This window comes from Anopheles bellator, chromosome 1 (genome assembly GCF_943735745.2).
Source record: "Anopheles bellator chromosome 1, idAnoBellAS_SP24_06.2, whole genome shotgun sequence".
NCBI classification, from domain to species: domain Eukaryota; kingdom Metazoa; phylum Arthropoda; class Insecta; order Diptera; family Culicidae; genus Anopheles; species Anopheles bellator.
In genome coordinates this window covers 44,740,671-44,762,537 of record NC_071285.1, presented here as the reverse complement: position 1 = coordinate 44,762,537, position 21,867 = coordinate 44,740,671, and the positions used below count along the sequence as shown (strand labels likewise).

The 21,867-nt window shown below is 48.8% G+C and overlaps 1 protein-coding gene across 1 annotated transcript in view; it reads left to right on the top strand.

The window, feature by feature from the left end:
* Nucleotides 1–12,982: 12,982 nt before the first annotated feature.
* The window catches only part of LOC131216602 (BAI1-associated protein 3), a 42,736-nt gene continuing 33,851 nt past the window's right edge, over nt 12,983–21,867 (top strand). Inside the window, exon 1 of the mRNA XM_058211135.1 lies at nt 12,983–13,340. Coding sequence (XP_058067118.1) covers nt 12,983–13,340 — 358 coding nt within the window. The remainder of the gene's footprint in view (nt 13,341–21,867) is intronic.

Here is a 21,867-nt window from a genome sequence, read left to right as displayed (position 1 = left end):
CGGGCGTCGACAGAAAACAAAGGCCCTTCACGGAACTGACGGGACTTCACTAGGGACTCGGGAAAACTTGTCGGATGTCGTGGGGACCTCCGCAGTCAAAGCGCATCGGGTGGCACATAAAAACGCAAACCGGTGGAATGAAATTCCATTTCGCCATCGCGCCAAACTAGGGACGGTCAGGGAAGGTTTGGTTTTCGGTGTTATTTTATGAGGATTTTTTTGTTGTTGGTTTTCGCCTGCCACATCGGCGCGGCTGAAGAGCAGCAGATGGAACAGAGAAATCTGGGGCAAAATTGCGTTCAAAATTGCGCCTCCGCCGCGCCATTGTAACGCGTAACGCGCCCGGCGGTCGGCGGAAAACCTTCCACCCGAGTGCTCGACAAATGTTTTCCGACAAGTTTTTCGCATTTTTCCTGCCGCCGGGACACACGCTTTTCTTCGGTTGCTGACTGGCGGGCGGGCGTCTGTGATACGTTTCCCGGAAAGGTTACTGCCACCTGGCCTCCGGGGCCGGCGAAGGATCCGGGAAAGCGGAGCAAAAGTTTCTTGTGGTTGCACTCACCCCACGTCCCACCCTTTGCAGCATCGGTCCTCGGGACACACGGGACTGACGGGTGGCACTTCCTCGGAATGTTACACCGCAGCGGGCCGTGGTGCGGACCGCGTTGTTTTGCGGTTGTCGAGATCAAAAGGCCAAGATTGAACGATATTTGTCATTTTATTACGGAGCGCTTTGGATGGGCCGTTGTTTCACTGCTGCCGTCAAATGTGAAATGGAAATGGAAATGGGAAATATAATTTATTTTTGAACAAACAAAACGTGGCACAAAGCCACAAATCAACCAGTTAAGGATGTGATGTCTGCCACAAAGGTATTCACCAGAAGCGGGATTTTGTCACATGAGGTAATGGCTATTTGTGATGCTTGTCGATAAAAGAACTTAAACATATGAAAATCCTTAAATTAATGTAAAGTGAACAAAGCTTAAGCCGTCGATCGAAAAGCCATTCGTCTTCAATCTACCATCTTCTTTCTGCCATCCTCAAGGTAGATGGTGGAGCTTCCTCCTTCAGCTTACAATTCATAACAATAGCAAAAGGATTCATTTTTTGCGCTGTCGTCGTGCACAGCGAACTAGAATTGATCCGTGATGATAGAAGTTTGAGCAGCCGTTCACCATCTGTTTGCCTTTGCGACGTCGCACTGCAGTGACGCACGATGGGGTAGTCTGCGTTTATTTCCTTTCGAATTTGCACGTTCATCATTCCCGAGCCGTGAACGCCTCCAGAGTATTGGTTTTCGACGAAAAATGCAATCAATTTTACTTCCGCCTGCCGGAGCTCAGTGATCGAGCCGGGATAAGTAGTGTTCCTGGTGGCACAGGATATTCGTTTCCTGTTTTTTTTGTCGGGGTATTTTGCCTTTATACGAAAAGTTTCTTTCTACCACTAACGTCGTCTTGTGAGCTGGGAGCTTAGCATCGATAATGGGACGTCGCTCTGCCAGGCCCGATCTACTCCATGGAGGCGCACGGTGCTCCGATGGAGGCGCCCGGTACCCCGTTCGTTCCGATCAGTGGTCTATAAGTTCCATGAAAGCGCCACATTTATGCACATCGCAACCTCAGCACAAAGAACGAGAGTTAATTAACTCATCACGGTATTGAGGAGAAATTTTGACTCACCTCTGACAGGTGACGTGTGTCCAACTTTCCTCACCTGTTACAGGCCCGGCCTTAACCTGCGATGCAGCGTGTAGCGGTTCTTGGAGGCTCGTTGGAAACGGTGATGATCGATAAAAAGCGTATCCGATGCGTTCGAGTACGGCGCAGCGTCTCTAACCGGACCGCAAAAGGTCATACCCGTAGCGAGTGTTTTTGTGCCGTCAACGATTTGGCGTCTAATTTCCGTTTCTGTAGGCGATAGTGCAACTAGCGACACACCCTGACGTGACGAGAAGCAACAGATGGCCGGTTGTTGAACGATAGTCACCTATCCGACCGCTGCTGCACGGTCGAACGGTGCAGGAAAACGGCACACGACGGTGCCTCCGTAGCGACATGATTGATTGAGTCCCGTAATTAGTAGCAGTGGGTGCTGTATAATTCATCTGCGAACCTCCCGACCCGACACATGAGTGTCGAGGAAAGCCGGTTCAGTTTGAACCGCTGGTCGAGCGATATTGATTTCGTTCGAATACTTTCTCTGGCAACTACAACATAGTTGAAACCACGGAACTGAATAATGTATGTGCCTCGATGTGGCTACGTGTCCGGCTGGCGGTTTTCCACAGAAGCTAGCTCATCAAATTTCCTCCTATTCGAAATGCAAAACGGAGATTAATGCCTATTTATTCTGCTCAGGATTCTTTTTCGTTGCCGTTGTCGGGGAAACTTTGCACGGACACTTCCCACCACACTAATAATCGTAATTCGTGCACTTGCGCGTCACCGAACGCAGCGTAGCCCACGCTGCCCCATTTTAATCAGCAAAGCTGACTCATTAATATTCATGACGCCTAAAACATGATAGGAACGGTCCGTTCATAGCCTATCAGCAATTGGGCGGGCTTCGCCGACACTGGCCTGGTATGGCCTACCGGGAAACTGGATCGGGTGGAGGGGCATTACTCACGCATCCGGTCCGCGGGTGGGAAAAGACATGCCAAGTTACATGAAGAATGATTGCCATGGTGGGCTGAGCGAAATTCCTGTTCATCCCGGGTATTATCCATTATTTGGTCGTTCTCTCGATGATAGTGCCGGCCACGAACCGGCAAGGAACATACGCCATCACGTACGCCCCTTTCCAGCTGCCAGTCTGGGAAGGTTTGTGGTGATTTGCTTGATGCTACGGCTCGAATCTTGCACTGCTGTAGAGATGAAAAGAGAGCAACATCAAATGAAGTTGCCAGTGGACGAGTAGGTCTAAATCTGATTTGCTGACCATTCATATAGCACCGCCCAAGGCTAGGACACTGTGTGTGAAGGCCAGAAAATGTGGTAACTACTCACGAAACGAGAATGATATAAAATGTGATAATAAAGATGCTTCGAGAAAACTTCAAACATGTTTGTAACGATTGCAAGCCAGTAATCGTTGCTGCAACTCACGACACAAAATAAGAGTTAGAGACAGCACATAAAATGGGTTGCAAATAAATGTGCCGCATTTGGTTTGATTTGTTGTGCAGAATGTAATGATTGATGCTTTGCTTTTAAGAGCGTCATTGATTTTCTTTCGCATCTCGGTTTCATCTGCACCACATGGGACTCGCTGCACTCGGCTGCGTTTTACGAATATTAAAAACGGGTCCCTACATGCGCTTTTATGTGTTTTTTTCGATTGACTACCCCAACTGAATCGTATGCCTATAATGAATTGGAGTGCCTAGAATTGCTTGCGCTACCTGATCCTTCAGCGTTCGGGCGCTTTGTAGATACACCTTTTTCGCAACACGTCAAACCGTGGGGCTGCATACATAAATAAGTGCAGTGGCTGTTCCCGGGTGGCAAAAATATTCCTTCTCGTATGCCGTCTTTGAGTGTCGAAAGTGCCATAGGCAAAGCGACACCATCGGAAGTTGACTGGCAAAAACAATGGCCACCGGGCGAAATGTATCGGTGTTCGCTGGCTCGCTCTTTGATGGCGTTGGCGAAACCGTTCATATTTTTTGCTATGGCCCATCATGATTGTACATGAATATTCCGCCTAGTGGAAAACTGATGGCTTGCGATGAAAAAGGCTTTGTGTTTGGATTTATTTTTTCCAACCACTAGACACGGTTGTTTATTCATACATGTAGATTACATTCATTCGTGGTGTACGGAAATGTTGAGATGTATAAAAATGATTTTTTCAGCAAAGTGAGGATCCCAAACGGAGTATATGTGGTAAACTACTGAAACCGTGCAAATTGATTAAATTAAATTAATCTGAATCAAAGAGTTAAACGTGGTCCTTTAATCTGCCTTTGCTATGTTTGACAGAAACCCAAATGATGAAAGCGCTACCGATTGTCAATGAGATATTAAGGAGATCTGTATAGACAAATATTTCAGCAGGATGAAACCATTATAAAAACGATGGACTGAGCAGCAACACAATCCAACATTCCTGTGGTGTGGCGATATTTGATTAAATTACTCCGTCGAAAACAAAAGAACCGCGATACAGATCACAATTTGATAGAACAGCAATGAATGATTATCATCAGGCAAGCGGTTTTATTGCTTTTTCGAAAAAACAAATTTTCCATTTCGCATCGCAATTCGCTTTGTCGAGCATCCCAAAAATGATGTTGAAAAAATCCCGTCTATTTTTGGCAACAGAATGTTGGCTCCATCATTCTTTCCTGCGAAGAATGAAGCAACAAAATCTCTCCACAATCTGCAGGAGACAAAACAATGAAATATCTCAACAGAGCGTTTCAGGCTAGATCCCTACGAAGGGCTGGAACTTGTTACTGAACAAACAATCTTACCAAAAACAAAATAATCAAAACTTCAATTAACAGTACCAAGCAAGCAAAAAGCGCTCGTCGAAACGGGCTACACGTGGCAGCTCTTTGCGTCGAACTTTGGGTTGTGTTATATTAAGGCTTTAGCAGCGTTCGTACGAACACAAACAGGAGATTCTACTACGCACACACAAACACCGGCCCGATTCTAATCGATCGAACCGGTTCGAATGGTGGGTGGGTCGATGGGTGAAAGAAAACTTTTGCCACCCCCTGAAGCTCCTCGGGGGCTGAAGATGGCCACACGCCACAGCTGGACAGCCGGATCTGTTGCGGAAATTTATTGTGTTTTTATATGGTATGTTGATGCCGTGCGTAGGTTGACATGTTCCCGAGGAAGTTAACCCGGGCCCTCCACTCAAACGTGGCAAGAATATTTATTTTCATCACATCGCACACACGGGAGGGAGAAAACGTGACACTTTCGAGAAGGGAAAACCCGAAGCAGCAGATAATCTAATTTCAATCACCCGGAAACACCCAGCGAACCTAAAAGGTAACCCACCCGATCTTGCGGAAATACACGCCGAGGCACAACGCACAACGCACCGCACAACGGTGACACCGATATTCGCGAGAATTCAGCGAACGGAAACGACTTTTGGTTCGCCCAACTTTATACTCATTTTATCTTCGCAATCTTCAGCGATTCACGTGTCGCACTTGTTGCTGCCATTATCGATTAGCACGCTTCGCCTTCATCAAGACTCTGTGATTTATCTCACTGGCTCCATGGGATGGAAAGCCCTAGAAAGCGCGCCGTTTTGCTTCGTCCGTGCGACCTTACGGTGAGCTTGTTAAAAACTTTAGAATAAACTCCTCTCGTGGCACGCTCGCTGCACCATCGTAGACGTAGATGGGTGAGACAAGGTTTAGCACCAGTTTTGCCCCACATGGCGTTCGTGGAAAACGATCGGAAAAATATAAACAAACACGCCCGAGCAGGTGACGATTTTCGGGCGAAAGAAAAAAGTTTTCCCATTTCGTTCGTGAACCTATCGCAGGTCTACTTGAGAGAAACCCCCAACGAAAGCCACGGCCGATTCTGGCTTTTTTGTCCTGTATGATGCTTGGGTCGTGGTTTATGTTATTAATTTTCGCTCTCTCCTTTGCTGGGATGAATCATTCGCCATCGCGTGGGCAGCGAACCAAAAATGGCCCCAATGATTTTCGATACCTCTCACACGTCTAGAGAAACTGTTGTCGAGAATGCTTCTGTTCTATTGCGCCGGTCCTCTTTCGCCCGTCCGAGAACTCCAACAGCTCCAAGTTTTCTGTTTTCTCGCTTACCGTAGCACTTTTCGCCCTTGGCAGGGACACGCCACGTCATTGGATTGACGTAATCCCGGACGGGCGAGTAAGAAAAGTCCAAGTCTTTGCTTAGTCCCTCCCGATATGATGTTTTATTATTTCCGACCATTTGGGGCCAGGGACCACGGTAGGCGAGGCGTTCTGGCAGGCGTTGTCAAGCCATCCACTCACGGCGGACTGGATTACGGCAGTGGGCGCGCCGAACGTGGCCAAACAAAACGAAAATCCGCATCCGGCAATGATCATAATATAGTCACCTCCTTGCCATGCTTTTCCGGTCGGCCGGGCAGCTGGCTAGCTCGACCGTCACCCCGATTGATCTTATCTTTCTTTGTATGTGTGTATGTTTTTGGGCCGGAAGCCCTCCGGGCGATTCCAGTAGCGTGAGAAATGGTCGAATCAGTATGTAGTGAGCATTAATCCTTCGCTGTTGGCGGTCGCTTCCCGGGGCTTGGCTTTCGATTCTGGCATTCTGATGAGATAGCAACGGTGGACGATTTATTTTGCCTACCGCTCGGCCCCGTGACCGGACCGCTCTGGCAGGAAGCACCGGCGTGGCCGGTTCCGTTAGTCCAGCCCCGGGGGAATTGATTGCTGGACGTACGCTGGCGAAGCTTAGTGTCTGGCCGAACCCTGGAGTCAATCGAATGGGAAATAGATAAAAATGACCCGAAGTGAAAGTGAGTAATGTATAATTCATTTACCCAGACCATGGTGCGCATCCTTTCGGGCTAATCTGCGGTCATTCATCATCGCGGGGCGTACGATGATAATTTTTGAACGACCATCAGCATCCTGATCCGGTCGGGCCAGGCCCCTTAAAAGTCCAATCAGCGTCCTAATTTGACTGAATTGACGAGGAGACAAGCAAAATTTCATTCCAGCGTTTATCAGCGCCCACCAGGCGAGCAACGAGACACCGGCACTTCTGCGAGCTCCACCACCGAGCACCGGGGCGACCGTAAAATTTATCCTTTCTGGCTGTTTTACATTCCCACCATCGCACTATGAGGAATTTGGCGGACATTGAAGGTTTCAGGAAGAATGTAGGGATTTTTTCAACTTGTTTGTTTTGCTTTGTGGTTGGATCAAATTCAACATTCTACGAGTATCGTTAATACTCGCGTTCAAGAATACTAAATCAACTATTTTTCGGAGTTTCAGGGTATTTCAACGCCAAAAGTTATGCAATCGGCATGACAACTGCTCGAATCTGGGGTGCCACATGAAGCGAGAACAAACGATCTCACATTTAGTGTTACTGGGGTGCCACACGGAGCGTAAACACTCGATCTGACATTTCAGATCATTTTTAAACTTTTTGCGCAGAAAATTTCGTAACCATCTTCATGCACAGATTTCGCGATCGTTTTCTGGCCGACATGTTTCGCTTGTCGTCACGATTTTGAGTCACTACTTTCTTGTAGGTCGTCAGACCAGCACGTTTTTTAGCTCGATTGACGGTTGACGACGTTATTTCCGGTTTGCTTGCGCAATCTCGGACGGAGAGTTTGGGGTTCCGCTTGAACCAACTGATCACATCACTGATTTTCATACATTCGTGACCATTGATTTGGCCACATTCAACAATTTCGCTAACTTGGCGTGCGAGTAGTTCGGATTTTCACGCGGACGGTGCCAGCTCTTAAAACAATGCTCCTCTTGTTTCGACACCATTTCCACAAATGAAGGACAAATGTCACAATCGAATAGTATGTATGATACTACACAAAAACATATTCAAAACGTATTCAATCTGTATTTGTCATAGGTAACTTATGTACTTTAAAGAAATATAACTGAAATCTTCAAACTTTAAAATCGTCATCCTTTTCCCCATAGTGCATGGGTTCGGTGAGCCCCGCCAAAAAGGAAGAAAAAACCAAGGAACTCAGATGATAAAACGCTGGCAATCTTGGAGTGGCAGCAAACAGATAAGCAAATAATGTAATGTCCACTCGCTGCCTGGTGATGGTCCAGCGAGCCGTGCGATCCTGCGGCGTCCCATTGATTGTACGACGCCATAATGGAATCTAATGATTATGACAGCCGTCTGGTGTGAAAAGCAATTGCCAACTGTCCATTCGTTGACCTTTCGCGTCGCGTAAGCTGGTTTTCCTAACGGCTCCGCTCAGAAGAGGAGGTCCTCTTCAGGACAGCCTCTTGAGCGTTGGGTGATTGAAATTTATAAACTATGCGAAGAACTGCGCGAATTACAGCTTCAGTTTCAGTGTTTGTCTACAATTAAAACCCACTACCACCCTCTGGGTCTGATCGCCCCGGGAACGGGATCAGATCACCGGCCCACATCGTCTCGGATTACCGACAATTAAAGTTTATGTGGCTTAATTGCTAACACAACCGGGCCCGACCCGAGCCGTAGGCCGCCGTTGTCCCGTGCCGAGTTTGGCGTGGTTGTTTGCATTACCCGCACTTCATGGGGCCGAGTGCCGAGTGCCGGGTGGGCCGTACTTTCGTGTTTCTCGTCCTGGCCCTGGTTGGTGCAAATTAAGTCCAAACACGGAATCGCACGCACACGAAGCACCAAATTACTGGCCGGCGCCGCCCGGGGCGTTGGCAATAAAGGCTTTTTTTGCCCGTTTGCCGTTACGAGTTGCGCCGTTCCTGGTTTGCGTTTAACTCTACACACCGAGGATCTTGAAGCGCCAACGGTCGGCACGCCATTTTCTTACGCCAGTAACGGGGCGATGGGTGATCCTGATTGTTCGGTTAAAGCCATGCTCTCGATGTGTTTTGTGTTATCGGGTTGCGGGTATCATAATTGAAACGTAATATGTTCAAACCAATAATTCATGCGGTGGGTCATTGTGAAATCCTTTACCTTGTGCCCCATTACCATCGATCGGCTCATTACGTATTGTGAGACAACTAGACACAGGTTGGGGGGTAATTTTATGGACGCCTGAATTGCGTTGTCGCTCATAAATGTAAACGCTGTTGATGGAACCGTCACTTGAATGGGTGGCCCATTTTGCGGCTCAAAACTTTATGCTTATCCTTCCACTCGGCCGGGTAGCCCAAGATAATAAAGATGGTCGTAAAGATAAAGCTGGCATTTGTTTGAAAGACGGATATGTAAATTTGAACAGCAACAAACGCGTTAAGGAAAGGCGTGTGGTGGAAACAACAGCAACGGCCGTTCGGTTCATGCTTAGCATAAACAACGCAACGAAAAGCAATATACGCGCCAATAACTCTTGGGCACGTCCACCTCGGGCACGGCAGCAGGTGGGTTTTCGTGAAAAACCGTGGGCATCCTGGGCACCAAGCGCGAGAAAAACCACACAAACGAACGAACAAAAAGTGACGAGCGAACAAAATTAATCAATTCTTCCATTAAACATTCACCGTGCTGCTACTGGGGCAGGGGTTTTCCCGAGGTTGTGCTCTAATTTGAACCACTCACACAGAGACACACTTTTCGTTCGGTTTCCCGGAACCGGCAGCATGGAAACAAAACAGCGCCAACCAGCTTCCAACACAATGGTTTTATGACCTAATTCACCATCCCGGTAACGGTTCTCGATTTGCTACTTCACCTTAATTTAGACTACGTTCGGCGGGTCTTAAACATATTTATTGAACGCACTTTCGCTCGCCTCCGCCCGGGGGCTCCCGATTCCGGGAAAGGCCGACGGCAAAGACCTGGTACCGTGCCGACCGGCTGTCGGTTTGGTTCGTAATTGGAATACGGCTCACGCCGAGCTCTCGGTAACGCTCGAGTTGATCGAGTAAACTTTCCAGCCCCGAAGGCCCCAAAAAACGCGATCAGCGTAAGTATGTTTACATGGGTGACATAAAATTATCCACCCAGTGCCAGTGCCATTACCAGTGGCATGTACGAGGAAACAACCACGACACCATCCTATTTCGGCAACAATCAGCACCACCCACGACAACCCTGAAGCCAGGGCAATGCCAACATTTGCGACCATAGAAGCTGAGCATATCCCAACGCGTAAAGTCTTGTGCATATTTTTGCATACGTCGGCACCCTGAGCCCGGAGCCGACCGACCGTGATCGTCCATGGTAGACGTTGCAACCACTTAGTGTTTTGTAGGAATTCGGCACTTCCCACGTCCTGGTCTGAGGAAGGTCTCAGAAATTCCGCACCCGCCCAGTGGCCGTTGATGTTCGTCGAAGTCAGCAAAGAAGTGGCTTTTTGGAAGCAATTCATTTGTACGGATGATCAAAGCAATGCTCGGTGTGTGTTATTTTTGTGCTTCGTTCGTATGTTTTTCCAATTCTCCTTTAAACCCTTGAGCTGGGCTTTTGTCGGTAGGACTCACTACACGATTGGATGCGAATTTTGCAGCTTTGTTCTTATGACGGATCGTGATATAGAAGAGCTGCAATCAATTTTTCGGATTTCGGATTTCGTCCTTGGTGCAGTTTGTATCAGGAACTTATTGGATCATGACGTCATACGCAACTACTCGTCAGTGTGTGATTGGGGCCATCCCATGGCTTACATCACAGGAGCAGCTCTCCTGCGTAATTCTCAGTCTCGCTCGGCCCGGGTCTTAAGAACCGTCAGCTTTCGCAGCAATATGCAACAATGCTGATCCCGGTGCACCAGGAGATTACCAAACTATTTGTCAGTAAACGCCTGTAATTCCTTGTTCTTCAAGGGGGTACAGTGGTACAATAGGATGCCGAGACGCATCACCCAAGCCGCAGATCTGGGGGAATTCAAGCGCTTGTGCTCCGCATACATAAGAGCGGTCGTATAACTTGTGTCTAACTTCAACAAAACAGTAGTTACGTTATATGTTACATGTTGTATTTTGTTGTATTTGTAGTATCTGTCAAATCTTGGATCTTGTGGAGCAATCTGTCGAAACTGTGCTTGTCATCATACGCTTTGATTATGGTGATGATAAGATTAAAAAAATATTGAGAAATTGAATATGAAAAAAATTTTTAATAATAAATAGAATGAAAGAGTCTAGATAGGTTTGAGACACGCGCGCGCAAATGAGGAAGTGGTGAGCATTCTGTACGAATAGAATCATTGGTGTCAATTAGCTAAAAGCAGATGATCAGGCTGTGATGATCAGGGGTGGCACCACATTATCAATCAATGGTAACTGGAGGTGTGCACTACAAACAGAGCAAGAGAAACCTGCTGCGCTCCGGAGAGTGGACCCTCCCTTCAGTGGAGGATGTCATGCATTGTCATGGTCCAACACTTTAAGGGATGGCGACCGTTGTACGAAAGGAGTAAAGCTAGATGCCATGGTTCTGGAGAGATTGCTCCCACGCCCCCTCTCGCTTATTGTTATATGTAACTATCGATAGATAAATCCGTCCTTCTCAAACCTATGCAGGGGTAAGAGGTGGGACTTATCATCATCATCATCATCATCATCATCATCAGTATTCGTCTGGCATAAGCTGCTTTAAGCAGACCCGTGGCAGAAGGTACCGATTCGACTCGCTAAGTCCGGAAGAGGACACGCAGGTTGCGCTACTTGCATTAAGTGTACAGGATTGCTACTAACTTAATATAACTTTTGAAAACATACTATTTATCGAGAATTTTCCACCCTTAGCTCCCCATTTAACTCAGAGCGAATCAACTATAGCTGCAACTGCAACTTCTGGAATTTCTGACCCACGTGCTAGCTATGTGTCGTGGCATCGCACAATCAAAGCGAAATTCATCCTTTTACTAATAAAGGGGAGGGCGATGCTACGAAGGCCACCGGATCGCGGGGATTGAGTAGTGCCCGGGTGGCCTCGACGGTCTTATTCTTGCGTGCAGCAGCGTAAATATCATGCATATTACATCTGAAAACACTTCCTAGACTCACCGGCAGGTCCGGCCCCGTGATAACAGGCACGGTTGCGTCCCCGTATGCGCAAGCACGTTCCACCCACTCCCAGAGGGTGGATATGCAAAAAAGCCCCACACCGAACCCGCCGGAAAAAAGAAAACACGAAATATATATTGCATCCCAAATGCATGCCTTGGGGCAGCCAAGATTGTGTTGATGGCCCGTTGGAAGTCGCCAGACGGCCGGAAACGAGCACGCCGTTGACGCCGGTCACAATCACGGCCCGTGCCCGCCGCCACTATCACCGTGGCATCTTCCGGCCCCGCGCACTATGGAATGCAAATTTGATCTTAATTGAGTTTGCCAAATGGCACTCTAGATGGCACGGCACGGTGCCGTCGGCCAACCGATTTCCTAATCCTGCGAGGTACGCGAGTGCATGCCACGTTTTATTGCCACGGTCCCGGCGTTCTGAGCTTACGTCGTTGGCCGCCGTTTGCTAGAAAGTGGATAATAAATCTCGGTTCACATTCAAATACGAACTCCAGCTACGCGGAGCATTGGAAGCCGAGGAACGCCGGGGCTACAAATCATAGCGTAAGATCCTATATCTCCACAGCTAACCGATTCCTTCTTTTGCATTCTTCTTTTTCAGACTTCGCGGATCTGATCCTGGCCGTGGGCCTAGGTTTTGTGAACGATGTACACGCGAATCCCTGTCACTTGTCGAGGTGGATCAGGGCTGTGATATTTTTTAACTCTGCAGAGCACCCAAACCGGACCCCGGGTGAGATATCTGGTGGCCACGATTAGCCAGTGGACCTCAAGTGGGATTGATCTCCAACTGTTCTGTTCGCGCCCGCCCTAGGCTGGTCCGGCCCGAGGGACAGACGTGTCAGAAAACCCGGAAGCCGGAGCTGTCCGTGCCCTCTGACACCGATATTGTTTACTGTCCGGATCTGGCCTTTCTACACTCCTGGAGCAAGCGTTGTAAACAGGTCCCAGGTCCCGGAAGAAAATAAAGGACCTAGCAGCACGTGTCCCCGGCACGGCAGCTCGTAAATATCTACCCCGTGAGTGAGTGTCCGGAGGGCCGCCGGAGGGACAAGTTGTTGTGTTGTTCCCGCCCCTCAAACTCCAGCGCTTATCCTCTTGGCACTTCCCGGAAGCTCCCGGGCGGTAGTTGCTCCTTCGCAAATACGAAGACGTACGGCTAGGGCCTCGCGAGTCTCGAGGGCTACTCGAGGGCTGCTGGCAGCAATCTACTGAACACTGGACTCGCCGCAACGGTTGGCGGAACAATAGCAGATCAGGAAAAAGCCGGCCCCAACCACCACCACACACAACAAGATGAGCTTCTTCAGCTCACTACAGCAGTACGTGACGAGCGGCGTGGCCGGACTGGGGCTGAACCCGCGGCGGTTCTCGCTGTCGCGCCAGGAATCGGCCGACGGCTCGTCCGGGTTTTCGGCGGGGCACTCGTCCTCGTCGTCCTCGGTCACCACCCCGTACGGCGGGATGGCGGGCAGCATGAGCCACAGCCCTGGTCTTAGCCCGGGAGGTCCCGGCAGTAGCGGTGGCCCTGGGATGGGCTCCACCCACGGAACAGTCAATTCGGCGGTCGGCGGTGGAAGCCCGGGCCCGGCCGGACCGGGCACGGGTATCGGCGGCATGGCAGCATCAACAGCCGGAACAGCAGCAGGGCACGGTAAGTGGGGTAAACGGGCCTCTTCCGGGTGGGGCTGAAGTATCCTTGGCGAATGTGCCCTTTTCAGCCGCCATCAAATGCAATCTGTTGTGTGTCCTCGAGAGTGCAGTGCGCGTATTGCGCTGGGCATCCCGTCCCTAAATTCCCTATTCCCTTTTTATGTGGCTCTCCTCGTTACTTATCTGGTCGCGGCCCGTCCTAGCGGCCAGCTACTGGCGAATCAAAACGAGCAAGGGCCACAACTCGGACCGGATGTCGTTGGCGGCGCGGAAAGTTATAAGTGCCGAATGCTGCACGAAACTTTGACATATGCCACAATTTATATCCCACGCGAAGGGCCATTCGAGTTCGAGCCCGGGGCCAAGGCCACATGCCGCATGTTTCGGATCAAAATGCAGGACTTGATTAGGAAGTTTTCTCGGAATTCTTCTTTTATGATTGGTACGGGAGATGCTAGCAACAGAGACGTGTCTACTTCACATGTGGTTACTTTACTTTTTTTGTTTTACATGTGCGAATTGTATATAATCATTCAGGAGGCTACATTATCCACACACGGACGGAGAATATTTAGTTTATTTATGAAGCGAACGACTTGAAGATTTTCATACATATTGAGAGTGACTTTTGGCGTCGGTGTCAGGTTTTGAAAAATCTGATATCAATTCATTTAGCATGTCTTAATTGCCTCAAAAAACGTTAATTACAATTTCAATGATGAACTAATTCTTAGCACTGATTTGTGATGATGATAAGTGATGAGCACTTTCAAATCGATTTTTTTCGTCGAATTCTTCGTCTTTTGAAGCGAACCAATTTCGACTTACTCGCAAGAATCGAAGTGCTGCTCAGCCAATACGAGTCCCATCGATTAAAATGAATGATAATCTGAAAGGATCAATTCTGGTGAATACAGCGGGGAGAAAAAAAGCAGTTCCCAGCCAAGTGCTTTGATCGTGTCGTGGCCCAGTTTTACTTTGTGTCCAGCTGCATTGTAATGAAGCCAAGACACTGCACAAAGTTTTTTGGCCCATTCCAATCGTTTTTCCATCAATGCCCCGTTAAAAGTGATCATTTGTTGTCAGAAGGGATCTGAATTAACGGTTTCAACAGGTTTTAGAAGCTTGTGGTACACCACACCTTTCTGGGCCCATCAGAAAGTCCTTTTTTGCTTGTTAAGTCAAAATCACTATTCATAAACTTTTTGTAACGCTTAAAGTACAGCGATCTTTTAAAATCAAGCTTTGACAAGGATTTGATGCGATTCTGTAGCAGTTTTCTTTAACAGGTAGCAGAAAAGCATTGACCCCGGCGAAACGTCATTTTCAGGCGCAAAAGTCAACAAGGTCAATCTCTTCAAAGATAAGTAGCAAACTATTTGTTTCTTTTCGACATGAAATCATTTGCCTGATGTCAAAACTAGCTAATGTTGCCAGCAGCAGTTCAGAAAAATATCGGTGGTTTGCTAAATGTAAAGTAGTGTTAATTATTAGCTTTTTCTAGGACCAGGTAGCTAATTAAAACTGGCTTGCTTTCACTGTCTGAAAGTCAAAGCTGCTAATTGGACTGCCTTTGGAGTAATGGTGTTATTAATAAGCGGTAATGCAATTGAATAGCGATTTTTTACATAACTACAATTATTTAATTAAAAACGAAAGGTCACCGTACCATTCGCTTCCGTAAGACACCATTCACTGCATATCTTAAGGAGTTTATTCAGTGAATGAGGCCTTCTAATTGCCCAACTCCATCTCGGTCACGGTAGCGAGTTATGCTAAAACGACGAACATTTCCATACTTCCGGTAACCAAAGGCTACCGCCAGCCCAACGGACGCTTCCGCTTTTATGGTGCACAATACCCATCGACGCAACCGCAGCGCCTCCATTAGGCTTAGGGCGCAGCGAAAAAAGCAATCTCACGGTGAAGCATCCTCTATCGTGCTTCAATCTGCGGTGCGGTCTGCCTTTTAGCTCCACTCTACACAGTTGCGGGTTTACCTTCGTGGCCCTCGCCTTGCCCTTTATATTGCCTTCGGGGCAGCAGATTGTAAATGAGCTGGAGATAAAAGATTAAGCAAACAGTCTCCGGGTCTCTCGACCCGGCCGCCCGGTGTGGGGGTCTCCAGCAGATGGAGCAACGAAGATGGATTATGTTGCAGCATTATGAAGCCGGCGGAAATGGGGCTGTCCCCGGGGCTGCAGCGATATGTCCAACTCGTTGACTGTCGCCCACCTGACGTGGCTCCTGACGGGAAAAAAGGTATGGCCGTCTCGGGAACGGTTTGAATATTTGAGCTGGAACTAAATCAAGCCCCCTGGCAGGGCGCACAAAAAAGTCGCCAAGAGCCGTTTCAAGACATTCTTGCACGCCTCGTGGCTCGAACGAATCGTTGATCCTTGGACGAAAGGCCCTTCCGTTAATCGGTTTTTCCGAACGGAAACTTGACACATCCCCCAACCAGAAGAATTATTAATCATCAGGCGGCCGGGACGGATCATTTCACACGGGAATCGGGCCGCCGAGCGTGGCGAAGTCCACAACTCGCCAACTGCCGCCAAGTGGGATGGAGGCCGATTTTTAATGCCGCCCAAAGGTGCCCCGGTTCCGTTTGGTCAACCTTCTGGCCCTCGTCAGACGGCGGTCACGGCGTCCCACGGTGGAAGTCTCCACGGAATTTAAATTGAATTTCTGTCCAACTTTGCCACACAACTCCATAACTGAAACCGACGGGAACGGGGTGGATCGATTGCTCTGTTGGGGATTGTTAGCCGAAAGATTGTTACAGAGTTTTCGGCCGCGCATCTCTCGTTGTTTGTGTTGTTATTTGTTTAGTTTAGCCGATCGAAACCCTGGGTTCACGGCCGTCCTGGACTGTAACCCTTAATTGAATTACGAATAGAGTTAATGATATTGCTAGACACGCCGGACGCGGGCCGTCGAACTCGCTGACGGGTTGTTAAGGGATTTCGTAAAGGCGCTCGGAGAAGTTCCAGAAAACTTTCGTTTTTTTTTGCCCAAACACTGCTAATGTTGCGGCAGCCGTTTGAAACTGTGGCCCGGAAACGGTTTGGAAGCGCTTTCACAGCTTGGACAGCTTTCAACTCCCTGTTTGCCACATCAAAGAATTGGAACACTGCTGACATTAGATTGCTTCAATAAACTTCTGCAGAGTGTGTGGACTTTCGGAGAGCAATTATCAAGGCTACCGAAAGTCAGCAGCGTTCGGTTTATGACGCAGAATCATCGATCGAGTCCGCATGCCAGTACCAGAACTTCGAAGGACATCTATGCTACCATGCAACGATGACAAAGTTTTCCTAAGCCTTTCAAATTACGATATCTCCAGTGAAGCCACTCCTATTGGGATCGATTTTCTTCAGCCCACGCCCACAATCCTTGACTGGTAAGGATTCTTTTCGGGTTCGATGGGAACATTAGAATGCTCCAGCGACCGGGAAATGAATCTCTACCGAGGAACGCACTGAATCTCTTCAGGTAGAGTACTAATTTGAAGCGAAACTTATAAAGCGGATTATAAACTTCATAGCTCAACTTTCTGTACCATTTACTCTAGGCACTAGGGTTTCATTCGTTAGCATGTTCCTTTAAGCTGTTCTCAAAGTTTGCGTGAAATGTTTCACGGCCGATGGAGTGACATTATCGCTGCCAGCGGCTCACGGCAGACCGGCCGTTACATTCAGGAAAGAGAAAGATAGAAAGAGTGAGATGTTTCGGAAACCACCAAATAAATATACAGAACGCGCTTTACACCCAATCGAAACCATCTTCATCCCCATTCAGGCCGCATTTGTATGCAGCAAGCAAGTTTGTGGCCGTGCCCAGTGCCCACTATTGCTACATAACGACCCCAGAAGTCCGAACGGACGCACAATCGTAGCATGGCTTTGTGGTACTCCAACGCCCGGGGATTGGAGGAAGAAAAACCAACGCCACCCTGAGCGCAGTGACTTAACTTCGGTCGAAAGAATTTCCACCAAACCAAACTCTCAGCTGCGTGGAACAACTGCGCGGATTTTCCGACTCGCCGGCCTGCCTGCTTGGTAGCCGAGATTAGCCGACCCCGATCCGGGTCCTTCGTGGACTCCCTGCCTCCTGGGGAGCTTATCTTAAATGAGTCTTTGTGTTACTGTTACTTTACCGGAACTGCGTGGCACGGGAAATCCGAACCGTTCCGATGCCGGTGCCCGGCCCAACACGCAAACCCGGGAAACCGAAAAGAAAGCTTAACACCTGCCGTGCCTTTACGGGGTCCGAGAGAGCACGAACATAAATCAATTCAGGTCTTCCCTCGGAGGGGTTCCGAATTTTCCGGCATTCCGACACACTAACGAATGCACGAGATTTCGTCCCGGTTGCCCAGGCGAAATATCGCTCTCGGTTCATTAGTTAATAGCAGGACGCTGCTGCTTGTTATTGCTTGCCCGTCCCACGCCCGGTCGGTTCGGGGTCGATAAAATGTTTGTCGGCACATCTCGCACGGCGGAATTGGTGGCGCAATTTCTGGGGAATGCTGTGGAAGTCATGTTTAATTACACGCCAGCAGCTGCGATTGGCATGCTGGGCTGAGCTTCGGTTTTAGCGAAACACTGGTTCCAGGATACGGGACCACGAGCTAAAACTGGGACCCGGTGCAGCCTGTTGCTCGCCATTTCAACGTACATCAACGCTGGTGGTGATCTACAAAAAATCCGGGGTCTTCCTGGGGATTCCAACTACCTCTTGGCCCGCTGCGCTGCTAATGGCACAATTATAACACACTTCGAACGGACTCACAGACGTCGTCTTTGTGTCAGCAATGTCCCACCGGGTGGCTGCCGGAGCGATCGAGAGGGTCCCGGGACATTCTTAACCGACCCCCGGCCGAGCTGGCGGATGACGGAAATAATACCTTAATGCTATTATCAGTGCTAAACGATCACGTTCAAGTTCCGTCTGAATGGCAGGAACTTAAGGAAACGCAATTGGAGTTGCGCCGGGTGCGCTCCGGAGGCGAATCAGAAGCGGGCCTCCGGGCACGGCAAACGTGACTGGCCTTGTGCTTCGCTCGACCCTTTTCACTCGCACCCGTTCCGCCATTCCACCTGCCTAATGCACCCCGTTCATTTCTATTACTACGGACCATAATTTATAAACTTCCTGTTACTCCGTCCACCGTCCGGTGGGTGGTGGGACGAGGCCACTTTCCCGGACCACCCCGGTTTGCATCGTTTCCATTTCTTCCTTCGATGCTTTATCTCCGCGCCGAAGGTAGCGGGCGCCTCGCTGAAAGGCTTTCGCTCCTTTTTTTGTCCCACTCTTTGGTGTGCTTTTGGTGTGATTTCGCACGGTGTGAGGCTTAAAGCCTGGACGGCAACCTGTTTCAAGTACCGTCGGAACGTACGGTAGGTGAAATGGAAATTGAACCACCAGCAGTGGGTAGCAAAGTTACGTAACTAACTAACCACCGAGCTACTAACCTAATTCAGCGAAAGCTGCAAAAGTTTCTCACTCTCACTCATCGTCCTTGATTAGTTTCCCGGCCACGGCATAGCGCGGACGTTGTGGATTTGAAAAATTCAACGAAAAGCCCTCCCGCTTTTTAATTAATAAAATCGTTACTGACTATTTATTGCGAGGGCCACGAGTGAGTCAATTGAGTTTGCCACCCGCCAGCCACCGGTGCCAATGCTGGTGTGAAACGAAAATCGCTCCCTTGCGCGGAGGCGTTCGAAGTTTTCCCGAACTACGGCCTACGCACTACAGAACTCCGCTCGGCGAGGCCAATCATTGCGGGTCGTTCGTAAGCTTCAGCCCACTCTGACGTTCATGCGAATTCTCGGAGCTCTGGCTTCAGATTCCAGAGCCTTAATTTAATTCATTCATTAGTACAGGGCCAACCGTAACAGATTCGCCGTACTCATCAGTCAATTGACGTGTTTTCTTTTTCCAACCGAGAATGATGTTGGGTTCGTTCGACTGACTTTCGTGGTTCAAGATGACGCATGCGAAACGGTTCAGCTAAACACCCAACGTTGCCCATGGCTGGATGAGTCATTTATTTTAATCAAATATTTCCGCCATTTCTGTCAGGCTCAGCATTCATTCTCGACTGCTGCCCCACTTCGTGTGGAGGAAATAAATGTCGTGCCATCAGCATAAAACGGCCACTTTGCAGAACGCGCGTTAGCTAATTGTTTTTAGCACCTGAAACGGGGGGCACCACTCGAGGCAGCCACTCGCACGAACGGTTACTTGCGTGTCCGGTGTCCTGGCACACATTATGTTGCCAACCCGTTGGCTGACTAATGTTTGTTTTGTTGCCCTGTTCTCTTAGCACCCTCGCTGTTGCCCTTCAACCACCGCAAACGCCACATGTTGCGAGTGCGTGCGGTGCCCTTGATTTCAACCCTCTACATTACACCTGGCCAAGCACCGTTTCCAGATCTCGCAACCGGGTTCGGAACTGGAGATTGCAATCCGTTACCAAACACACCTGTGGCCGACGTAGGCACTGCCTTTTAATCGAATAAAATGGCTGGCCACGCTTTAATCACTGCCTCATTCCCACGGTGCACCACGCTCCGGTTTGTAATGGAAGCATTCGCCGGGCCGGGTGCATAATTTATGCACCACGCTTCTTCCGTACCGCATCGGGACCGGGCCATTAACGGGCCCAACCGGGACCCACATTAACGTGCAGGTAGGGCCACAAAAAAAACATACACAGCGGGGAACCGGCAACCGGAGAAAGCCTTCCGAAATGGCTCGCGAGAATGGTGTTTGATTGCCCGACATGCTTCAATTAGAAGCCGCTGCTTTTGGGGCCAGGAACAGTACAGTACAGCGAGGCCAGCCAGCCAGGGAGTAATTAGGATTTCGTGTCAATCGTCGAATATGGTACCGCGGCAACAAGTGGCCAGTGGCAGGAGCTCAAAAAGGATCTGCACACCGCACGATCATGTTGACCCACGAAAACGGTAAGCTGGGCGGACCTGTTGCGAAAGTGTTTGGCCACGAAGGGCTGCAAAAAACGCTATTGTTTCCCGGTAATGGCTGGTACTTGTTATTAACACTTTCGGTTAACATGACCGCTGTGTTGGTTTTGTTGCACGTGTGTGTTAATCAAAGTTTCATGCCACGCCCCGGTGGTGGTATCTTTTTAATTGTCACGCAACGTTAAATGAAACGATCTTCGGACGATAAATGCTGCCAAATGGTGTCATTTGAGGAAAGCACCTGCCCTACCAAACAAAGGGATGGTAAACGTTGCTTAATTTTACAATACATTGGTTGATGGTGGAGCTATTAGCTGGTCCCGTACGGGTTTTTACTTCTCGTATTTTGTATGCTACATTTGTACTCTCCAGAACGTGCTAAAACCTATGAAAAGCATCCAAAGTAAAAGGGAATAAAAAAGGGCTTTGTTCGAACGTCCCGTAGATAGACAGGTTCATTAGGTAAATCGGATCATTACTGTTCGAAAAGCGGCCTCTCTAGTGCTTCCCGCGGCTTGGTGCTACGCGCCCTGCACGCGCAACGTAACATAAATAAATCCTGCAAACGGCGTACTATTTTATGTTTTCCATCAGCACGCGTTACGGAAATCGACGAACGTTTAACGGGAAAAGTGGTCCGTCAACAGACGGGCAGAAGGCGGTCTGAGCAAATATGAACGCCCCACGCGGTGCGGTGCAAATGTGCCCGTCCGATCCAGGATCCACGCCAGGACGGTCCTTTGGATATCCTTGAAATGTGGAATCGATAACGTCGATGCCAACCTCGTGCCAGAAACCTCCCCATCAACGACGCACATGGCTCGTCCCCGGGAAACATTTCCTGGGAGCGTAGGACAGCGGGATGCGGGATCCTTGGCTCTTTCGATTGCCATTTTGATTGCCAGGCTGTAGGATTTGTACTAATGCAAATCGCATGATGCTGACGTAATCTTCGCCGCCGGGGAGGAGGGCTTCAGCCAAAAAATACGAATCGCGGGATGCGCTTGGCAAACAATAAAAAGAAATCGACAAAAAATGTTGACGTCTTGATGTGCCGTTGTAAGGATGCTCCGAGCGTGCGTCCGGGATAGGACAATGCGATGTACCAATAACGGCGTGGGTAAATGGGTTTACCGTAATCAATAAGCGGTTTATTTTGACGAAGCACTCCAGGGCGAAATGGTTGAAAATGAAATCGCATCAGATTAGAGAGGGCAGGCCTGTGGACACTCCATTTTTGATGAATATGTGGCATTTTTAGTATTAACTGATTTGACAAATAGGGTCTCTCCTTTTAACCGTTGCTCTGCTACTGTCATTCAGGGTTTATTATTTGCAAGGAAAAATGCAGACACCACTCTATCCGCAAATTACTGTTTCTCCTGTAGTCAAGAGAAGCAATTTAACATCGTAATGTGCTTGACTTGGCTTTAAGGAGCGTGATTTTTCAACCAGTTCGACCTTGTCCGCACTTGTTAACACGACTCATTTTCCCAGTGTTAAAGTGGCTTTCGCAAGACACATAAATTC